The sequence below is a fragment of the Anopheles cruzii genome, chromosome 3 (genome assembly GCF_943734635.1).
Source record: "Anopheles cruzii chromosome 3, idAnoCruzAS_RS32_06, whole genome shotgun sequence".
Lineage (NCBI taxonomy): Eukaryota > Metazoa > Arthropoda > Insecta > Diptera > Culicidae > Anopheles > Anopheles cruzii.
In genome coordinates this window covers 13,607,291-13,617,364 of record NC_069145.1, presented here as the reverse complement: position 1 = coordinate 13,617,364, position 10,074 = coordinate 13,607,291, and the positions used below count along the sequence as shown (strand labels likewise).

Genomic DNA, 10,074 nt, shown 5'->3' with positions numbered 1-10,074 from the left:
TTGCTGCTGCTGCCGTTCCTGGTGACGTTGCTGGTGCCATTGTCTCTTTCGTTGCAGGTGCCGTTGCTGGTGCGGTTGCTGCTGTAGTCGCTGCTGCAGCACCAACATCATTTGTTGCAGTATTTCCTGCTGTTCTAGCTGCTGCTGCCGTTGCTGCTGCTGCCATTGCTGCTGCTGCCGATGCTGGTACCATTGCTGTTGCTGTTGCGGCTGCGGGAAGCCTCCGCCGAAGAATATGTTGAACGAGTCGTTCGGGTACCCCTCCGATTCAAAGTCCGGCCGAAAGGTGAACTCGTTCTGGCCATAGGTAAAGCCAGCCCTCGGCCTTTTACGGCCCGGCCCGGAACCGTTGTTGGTCGTGCGGTTCAGATCGTAGGCTTTCCGTTTCTTCGGTTCCGATGGCTTGTACGCTGCTTCCCGGTTCATGCGTTTCAACAACAGTTCCGCCTCCGGCAGCGGATACAGGGTTTGTGACTTTTTGAGCAGCTGTTCCGCCTTTGCCAGATTTTCTGCGGTCAGCGCGGCCTTAGCCAGTTCAATGCAACGTTCCGCTTCGTACTTGTTTATTTCCATCGTAGCACTGTCTGGAAAACGGGCCACCCTCGGGCAGTTTTGACAGTACACCAGTTTCTGCGAATCGTGACTTGGTATCTGTTGAATTTCTCGTCGCCAGATGTTATATCTGTATGTATTTTTACTAAGTAATTATGGCTTGGTATTTTATGATGCAACACTGAGTAGATCGTAGAACAGCGTCCGGTGCGCACAAGATCTCTGAATTGAATTCCTCAGAATTCGGTTGTCAGTTCAACACTGTTGCCAGTCCAGTTGAAATGTGCTTTGCGTTTTTTTTAATATTTTGACGCCTGATAGCGTTCCTCCGCCAGCGGGCGCTGGTGTCGCAGGAGGGATCATTTGTTGCTGTCACGCGCACGAGGAGATCGGCGTCATTGGCTGATAGTATGATGCAATCCGGACAGCGATTCTGATAGGTCACATCGAAGCCTGCGTTGTGCGGATTAGAGACGAATGTTAAGCTATTGCAGCTCAAAGTCTCTATAATCGATAAGAAAAAAAAAATGCGTTGTGCGGATAGCTACTTTTAGCGCCTGCAGAATTTCTTCGTGGAGAACTCGGTGGAGGATCTACGAAAGGTGGAGGTGATCGTCTCGAAGACCTTGAATGATCGCGTCTATTGGTTTACCTATCGTCCTGGCCTCCATGTGACTTATTGTAGGTGAAGCCGCCTTGATCGTCGGTAAAATGTTATCTCTCGTCGCCGCTCCTCGTCACTCACCGTTGCGAATGCCCGGCCCACCATTTTGAAAGATTCAGCCGATCCAGGAGCTTTATTTTTGTTCGGGTGTAACCGTAATGCCAACTTCTTATCATCGGTTTCGATGTGTTTAACGAAACACTAAACACCTCGTACAAATCGTTACGCTTCAGCACGCACTTCACGATGTGCGTCTGTTCCTGGCTGTAGGTCCTGCTCGGAACCTCGACGTTCAGTGTCGGTTCCGAGGGTTTATTTGAGCTACATCTTATTGGTTAGATAGTAACCAACAAGAATGAATGGATCTTTAATCGTCTAACAACTCCTGGTAACCATAAAGCTGTTTTATTGCACAAGCTATTTAAATTGAAAAATTTGAGACGATAAGCAAGGGAACTGGCCAGAGGATCAATGCGCGGCGAGAATAACGATGATTCGAGCAATGGTCATCGATCAGTCGGTGATTGTCATTGATTGGAACGTTTTCGTTTGAATTGACCGGTGGTAAATACGCTCCTGGGACGGAAGTAACGACGGAAGTTACACTACTTTCGAAAAGCAAGATAAACACGAATTCTCAGTTACTTAAATAACAGCTGCGTGTATATTTCGATTAGATAAAAACAGTGGTTCGCACTACTCACGAACAGCAGTAAGTGGAATCTATAATTGCAAATGCCCAACTGGTAGTGATTGGTCTCAACCAGGAAAACATCGAAAACGAAAGGAACGTAACAAGACATACATATTTAGTGCTGGTACAACACTCCCTAACTGTCCTAATAATTCGGCCTGCCGATGCCTAGCCGGTACAAGATATCGCACGAGGGCATCTTCATTTGTTGCGCTTGCTGGAACTGAGACCGGCCGGCCATGAGGCTCTTGGCCCGGCCAATCATTGCATCACGGTAGGCTCGTTCGTTGCTACACGCCCGCTTCATATACGTCACGTACTCTTCCTCGACCGAATACTCGAGCCGCCCGAGTGATCCCTGGTAGTCGCTGAGGAAGTTGGGCTTTACGTAGTACGGGATCTTAAGGTTGAGCGTATGGCGACCGACCGAGTACTTGGTGGTCTGCTGCAGAGCGTAGAGCGGATCGGTGGCAAACAACGTCGACAAAAGTGATACGACAATGAAGCACAGTATCAACCCAAAGACCAGACTAGGCTGGCTGCCGGAACCGTCACCGTGCTGTGAGCTACGCCCAGTCCGGGTGCGGAAGTAGTGGTGTTGCTGCTGTTGCTGCTGCGGGAAGCCTCCACCGAAGAACATGTTGAACAGGTCGTTCGGGTTTACCTCCGATTCAAAGTCCGGCCGGAAGGTGAACCCGTTCTGGCCATAGGTAAAGCCACCCCTCGGCCCTTTACGGCCCGGCGAAGAGGAACCGTTGTCGGTCGTGCGGTAAAGATCGTAGGCTTTCCGTTTCTCTGGATCCGTTAGCGTTTCGACCGCATTACCGAGCGCTTTGAACGCTTCCATTGCCCCGGGGGCCTTGTTTTTGTCCGGGTGAAGCTGTAGAGCCAGCTTCTTGTAGCATTTCTTTACCTCCGAGTCCGGTGCTTCTTGTGAAACGCCCAGCACCTCATAAAAGTCTTTGCACTTTTGCACCCGCTTCACCACGTCCAACTGGTCCTGGGTGTAGTCGATGTTCAGTTTCGGTTCCGATGGCTTGTCCGCTGCTTCCCGATTCACCGTTCGTCGGCGGGCCGATGAGCCACCGTTGGCAGCACCGGGCGCTGTCCCGTTGGTGGACTGCGACTGCGTTTTGACGCGTTTCAGCAACACTTCCGCCTCCGGAAGCGGATACAACTATCATCCTGGCCTCCATGTGACTTGTTGTAGGTGAAGCCGCCGTGATCGTCTGTAAAATGTCACTTCGAGGAACCCGGTGAAGGTCTTGCACGGTCCACCGGTGGGTTTCCACCTCCGGAAGATCCACGACTATCGTAGTCTGCTCGCCGCTCATCGTCGCTCAGTGTTGCGAATACCTTGTTCACCATTTTGAAAGCTTCAGCGGACCCAGGGGCTTTAGCTTTGTCCGGGTGCAGCTGTAATACTAGCTTCTTGTAATGCTTTCTTTATATGCGTCTATCACAACACACAACACTTCGTACAAATCTTTACACTTTAGCACGCGCTTCACGATGTCCGCCTGCGCCTGGCTGGAGCTCTTGCTCGGAACCTCGACGTTCAGTTTCGGTTCCGACGGCTTATCTCCTCCCGGATTTGCCGTTCGTTGGCGAGGTTTATTGCTGCCCTTCTCATTCTCCGTTCGCTGCCGGGGAACCGACTCTTCACTCGTTTGCGGTGACGTTCGTGTGCTGCCTGACCCGGAACTGGACGCGCTTCAGCAATGCTTTCGCCTCTTCCAGCGGATACATCGATTGGGATTTTTTCAACAACTTTTCTGCCTTTACTAACTGCCTTACTTCCTGCATTGAAGGCACCCGTTGCCAGCTCAAGGCAGCGCCTTTATTGGCCTTTTGCTTCGTCTTTGTTAGCCTCCATTTATGCTTAATGGTCCGGCTACTGTAACACTTGCGCACTCCGCTCAACACCGTCGATAAGAAATTAACACAAACATTCAATCGAAAGATTCTTAAAATAGTGTTGATAACAGCACTGACCAATGGATCATGGTAGTCAACAATCCTCTGTTGGTGGTGACTACATACTTACGGTTACCCGACATTTCTGGTGGCGCCAAATTGGCGCATTTTATCGATAAATTATTCCCCGTATTCACCTGATCTGACACCCTGTGACTTTTATCTATTCGGAAAACTTCATTTGCCAATGAAAGGAAAACGTTATCCTGACATCGATGCTTTTTGGGCACTTTCCAAGGCATACTTGAGAAAACAAGCCAACCAACACCATTGAAATATTCGCCAAAGATTGGAAGAAAGTGCCCAAAATGATCGGAAATCGGTCTGTACAAAAGCTAATGCGTAGCGTTCGTTCAAAAGTTCGATCATTGGCATACCGTTAACAGAAATGTAATTTTGTAAAAACGTACTGTTAAGTTAGATAACAGAGCGTTAAATAATGAAAAAAAGTGGAGTTTACTTATAATTTTAATTTTTGGCGTTCATTTAAAATCGTGCTTAGACATAATGAAACAGTCTATAAGTCAATGGCAGCGAACACTGACAATCCCTCCATCTTTTAAGTAGCAGACCAACAAATTGACTAGGTAGAAACCATTCAATATCGTATTAGCTAGACAGCGCCTGATGGGGGTACCAAGAGCGATATAGCCACACGAATCAGGAAGGCTAGGGTTGCCTTTGCAGGACTACGGAATATTTGGCGCTCAAACCAGATCACTTTACATACTAAAACCCGGATATTTAATTCAAACGTTAAATCTTTATTGCTATACGTCTGCAAGACGTGGTGCGTATCGACAGAAACAACGCAAAAACTGCAGGTCTTCGTTAATCGCTGCCTGCGTTATATCGTTTGGGCATGGTAGCCTAACAACTGGATTGGAACGAGGAACTCCAACGTCGATGCCAACAGCGACCGATTGAAACAGAAATCCGGGAAGCTAGATAGAGTGGATCGGGCACTCCTTAAGAAGAGGAATGAACGAAATTTGCAGAGAAGCTTAACGCAGAAGAGGCAGACCCAGAGGCTCTCGGCGACGAGGTTTGGCTGTTCACGCCGAGTTGACGAGGTTTGGCTGTGAGGCTGTTTAAAACAATATTTCCTGGTGCCAAGTGAAGGCAATAGCGGGTAATCCTCAGCGGGTTGCTGATATAGCCACTGCAGCACCAACAACAATTGTTGCTGGAACTGCTGTTGCTGCTGTTGTTGCCGCCAATTATGGCTTGGCTGTTGCTGCTGCCGTTGCTGCTGCCATTGCTGCTGCCATTGCTGCTGCTGTTGCTGCTGCTGCTGCTGCTGCTGCTGCTGTTGCTGCTGCCGTTGCTGCTGCTGTTGCTGCTGCTGTTGCTGCTGCTGTTTCCGCTGCTGTTTCTGCTGCTGTTGCTGCTGTTGTTGCCGTTGCTGTTGCTGCTGGTCTTGCTTCTGCTGTTTCTGCTGCTGTTTCTGCTGCTGTTTCTGCTGCTGTTTGTGCTGCTGTTTCTGCTGTTGTTTCTGCTGCTGTTTCTGCTGCTGTTTCTGCTGCTGTTGCTGTTGCTGTTGCTGCTGTTGTTGTCGTTGCTGTTGCTGCTGCTGTTGCCGTTGTTGCTGCTGATGCTTCTGCCGTTGCTGCGGGTCCGTTAGCGTTTCGAACGCTTTACCGAGCACCTTGAACGCTTCCACTGCCCCAGGAGCTTTGTTTTTGTCCGGGTGAACCTGTAGAGCCAGCTTCTTGTAGCGTTTCTTTACTTCCGAGTCCGGTGCTTCTTGTGAAACGCCCAGCACCTCATAAAAGTCTTTGCACTTTTGCACCCGCTTCACCACGTCCAACTGGTCCTGGGTGTAGTCGACGTTCAGTTTCGGTTCCGATGGCTTGTCCGCTGCTTCCCGGTTCACCGTTCGTCGGCGGGCCGATGATCGACCTTTGGCAGCACCGGGCGCTGTCCCGTTGGTGGACTGCGACTGCGTTTTGACGCGTTTCAGCAAAACTTCCGCCTCCGGCAGTGGATACAGAGTTTGTGACTTTTTGAGCAGCTTTTCCGCTTTTGCCAGATTTCCCGCCGTCAGCGCGGCCGTAGCCAACTCAATGCAACGCTTCGCTTCGTACTTGTTTATTTCCATCGTAGCACTGTTTCGAAAAGGGCCACCCTCGGGCAGTTTTGACAGTACACCAGTTTCTGCGAATCGTGACTTGGTATCTGTTGAATTTCTCGTCGCAAGATGTTATATCTGTATGTGTTTTTACTAAGTAATTATGGCTTGGTATTTTATGATGCAACACTGAGTAGATCGTAGCACAGCACTTAAAGCGCGTCCGGTGCGCACATAATCTCTGAACTGAATTCCTCAGAATTCGGTTGTCAACACTGTTGACAGTCACCCTGCGTCCACACTTGCAGCAAGTTGGGCCAGCTTTTTGCCGTCACACTAGCAATTTCTAGACGTCAAATCTGTGAGCTCCAGTGAGTGAAATGACAGTTCGTTTGTTTATGTTTTTAATTTGGCAGTTCACCATTTCATTCTTTTGCCAATTGTAGTTTTGCAGCGAATAGGCTTCTTCGAATAATAAAATGTCTTTTTAAAATAATAAAAACAAATCTAAATCGCGAAAACTATGTTTAGTTGGTGCGTCTGTGCTTGTTGCATACGCTCAGTATTTGGATGCTGAGCGTGTATCACGACGTTGTTGGACGCGAGAGCTCTTCGCGGAGGCTTCGCACCACGGATTACATTTAATCGACCAGCTGAACGATGGAATAGGGTTCCGGAATTTCACCCGAATGACCGCAACAGATTTTTGGCGCACCGCTTCCATTGGTAGCTATAGCTGGGCAGTGGTTCCTCAACAATTCCGTTATGGTTCGCCATTCTTTTCTGCGGATAACATGAACAACGACTTTTTCTTGTACCATAAAGCTGTTTTATTGCACAAGCTATTTAAATTGAAAAAATTGAGACGATAAGCAAGGGAATTGACCAGAGGATCAATGCGCGGCGAGAATAACGTTGATTCGAGCAATGGTCGTCGATCAGTCGGTGATTGTCAGTGATTAGAACGTTTTCGTTCGAATTAACCGGTGGTAAATACGCTCCTGGGACGGAAGTTACACTACTTTCGAAAAGCAAGATAAAAACGAATTCTCAGTTACTTAAATAACAGCTGCGTGTATATTTCGATTAGATAAAAACAGTGGTTCGCACTACTCACGAACAGCAATAAGTGGAATCTATAATTGCAAATGCCCAACTGGTAGTGATTGGTCTCAACCAGGAAAACATCGAAAACGAAAGGAACGTAACAAGACATACACATTTAGTGCTGGTACAACACTCCCTAACTGTCCTAATAATTCGGCCTGCCGATGCCTAGCCGGTACAAGATATCGCACGAGGGCATCTTCATTTGTTGCGCTTGCTGGAACTGAGACCGGCCGGCCATTAGGCTCTTGGCCCGGCCAATCATTGCATCACGGTAGGCTCGCTCGTTGCTGCACGCCCGCTTCATATACGTCACGTACTCTTCCTCGACCGAATACTCGAGCCGCCCGAGCGATCCCTGGTAGTCGCTGAGGAAATTGGGCTTTACGTAGTACGGGATCTTAAGGTTGAGTGTATGGCGACCGACCGAGTACTTGGTGGTCTGCTGCAGAGCGTAGAGCGGATCGGTGGCAAACAACGTCGACAAAAGTGATACGACAATGAAGCACAGTATCAACCCGAAGACCAGACTAGGCTGACTGCCGGAACCGTCACCGTGCTGTGAGCTACGCCCAGTCCGGGTGCGGAAGTAGTGGTGTTGCTGCTGTTGCTGCTGCGGGAAGCCTCCACCGAAGAACATGTTGAACAGGTCGTTCGGGTTTACCTCCGATTCAAAGTCCGGCCGGAAGGTGAACCCGTTCTGGCCATAGGTAAAGCCACCCCTCGGCCCTTTACGGCCCGGCGAAGAGGAACCGTTGTCGGTCGTGCGGTACAGATCGTAGGCTTTCCGTTTCTCTGGATCCGTTAGCGTTTCGACCGCATTACCGAGCGCTTTGAACGCTTCCATTGCCCCGGGGGCCTTGTTTTTGTCCGGGTGAAGCTGTAGAGCCAGCTTCTTGTAGCATTTCTTTACCTCCGAGTCCGGTGCTTCTTGTGAAACGCCCAGCACCTCATAAAAGTCTTTGCACTTTTGCACCCGCTTCACCACGTCCAACTGGTCCTGGGTGTAGTCGATGTTCAGTTTCGGTTCCGATGGCTTGTCCGCTGCTTCCCGATTCACCGTTCGTCGGCGGGCCGATGAGCCACCGTTGGCAGCACCGGGCGCTGTCCCGTTGGTGGACTGCGACTGCGTTTTGACGCGTTTCAGCAACACTTCCGCCTCCGGAAGCGGATACAAGGTTTGTGACTTTTTGAGCAGCTTTTCCGCTTTTGCCAGATTTCCCGCGGTCAGCGCGGCCGTAGCCAGCTCAATGCAACGCTTCGCTTCGTCCTTGTTGACTTCCATCGTAGCACTATTTCGTAAAACAGCACGCTTCAGTCAAGCAGATTTGATTGAACAAAATCAGTGCAGCACTTTCTGCAGATCGTGACTGGGTGTTTGGTAACTTACGGCGAAACGTGATTGTTACACGTGTCCTTAAGCCTTAGTAATGTCTGACAGTATGATGAAATCCCAGCGCTAGCCAAACAAACCGAACCGAGCGAGTGGTTTGTAAAAATCGATACCAATTACATTCAGTTACACGCACAGGCTCGCACCCTCCTTTGGTCAAGGATTCCGATGGGTCACATGGGCAGCTTCGCAGTGAACAACAAAACAAACAGGCGGTTTAACTGCCAGCAAATCGTTGCTCCTTTCGGACTGCTGATTGTCTCTGAAATGTTCCAAACCACTTTAGCAATACATTTCGTCAGAAATTACTTAACTTTACTGAATTCAATTGAATATTGAAGTGGAATTTCGTTCGAGTGACAGCAGTAAACAACACAGGTCTCTTCGTATATACTGCTTACTTCATTACTGAAAACAGGGTGACACTGTGAGCTCCTAGTTTTAGAACACGAATCAGAGCCAAGACTTGTGTACCGATGGGCAAAATATATAAAATACTTGTTTGAGCTCAGTAAACAGATTATTGTGCCTTATTAGTGTTTCAAATGCAATTATTATTACAAATTGTTCATGGGTTCCCAAAGGCAAAGCTCTGAAAGCTTTGAAAAGCTTTCTTTTTCGCCTTCGGCTAGAGATGCCCATAGCAATTGGAGATATCGATTCAGCATCAAATTTTATATATGGTCATCCACTTCAGAAATTATAAAAAAATACCAATAAAGTGCATGAAAAATGCAAGATAACTTCTGTGTGCTAGTTTGTTGGTTTAATTGTGAATTTTACGTTAGTGTTAATTAATTTCAACAAATGTGACTACCACACCCACGATCGCTAAATGTGTTCACAGAAATTTAAAGTGATCGAATTAGTCGCATTTATTCTACTTTTTACGATGGAACACATCAAACTTGGATGGAACAAAGCAAAGCATTAGGATGTATGAAATTCGATCTGAATTCGCAAATCATTTTATTCCAACCTAAGGTCACCGACTTACACTCGGTACACTTGCACTGATCCATCATCGATGACTGCTTTCTAACACCCGTTGATCGATGACGACACTCACACGACACGAATCTCTCTTTCTCACTCTTCACTCTCTCGTTCACTCTCTTTCTCTCTAACCCTATCGATCTGTCTCTCTCCCGCGCCCTCCTGAAGATGTGCTCTCATATTTTCGTCATTGAGGGATTGAGGGATTGAGGGGTTCGTCATTGAGGGATCTCGCTCTAGCAACGCTTTTCATTGTTAGCCGTCTCTTTCGTGCATCAGCTTGAACTGGAAAGATTATTCAACGGCGGTTCGGTACAGCTGCACCGGGCAGTTCACGGCGCGACCAGCAATCAGCTGTTCCAAGTACACTTGTACCGAACGGAGGGTTGACTCACGCCGCGCGCTGGTGTATTGCGTCGTCGTTCCCTCGCGTTTATCTCTTTCCTGCATCTCGTCTCGCATCTCATTCCTGCTTCCGTGCTGCGTACCCAGGCTTCGAGATCGTCGGTGTATGCGTCAGAGAAGGTTTATGAAATTTTATGATGCTTCCACCAGAGTGCTAATGGCCGCGGTAGGTCAATGAAAAAAACAAACTCTTGGATGACTGAACAGAACAATAA

At 48.5% G+C, this 10,074-nt stretch overlaps 1 protein-coding gene and 1 pseudogene across 2 annotated transcripts; both read right to left on the bottom strand.

Annotated features, from left to right (window-relative positions):
- Positions 1-1,882: 1,882 nt before the first annotated feature.
- Positions 1,883-3,786, bottom strand: LOC128272639 (dnaJ homolog subfamily B member 14-like; annotated as a pseudogene).
- Positions 3,787-7,038: 3,252 nt separating this feature from the next.
- Positions 7,039-8,781, bottom strand: LOC128272428 (dnaJ homolog subfamily B member 14-like). 2 transcript variants are annotated; one of them, XM_053010235.1, is made up of 2 exons: positions 8,456-8,781; positions 7,039-8,377 (listed from the first exon to the last, which is right to left on the bottom strand). In XM_053010235.1, the coding sequence occupies exon 2, from the start codon at positions 8,348-8,350 to the stop codon at positions 7,211-7,213; it is 1,140 nt and encodes a 379-aa protein (XP_052866195.1). In that variant the 5' UTR covers positions 8,351-8,377; positions 8,456-8,781; the 3' UTR covers positions 7,039-7,210. The 2 variants fall into 2 exon arrangements, with proteins under 2 accessions (XP_052866195.1, XP_052866194.1); XM_053010234.1 differs by having other exon boundaries at positions 7,039-8,357.
- Positions 8,782-10,074: the final 1,293 nt, after the last annotated feature.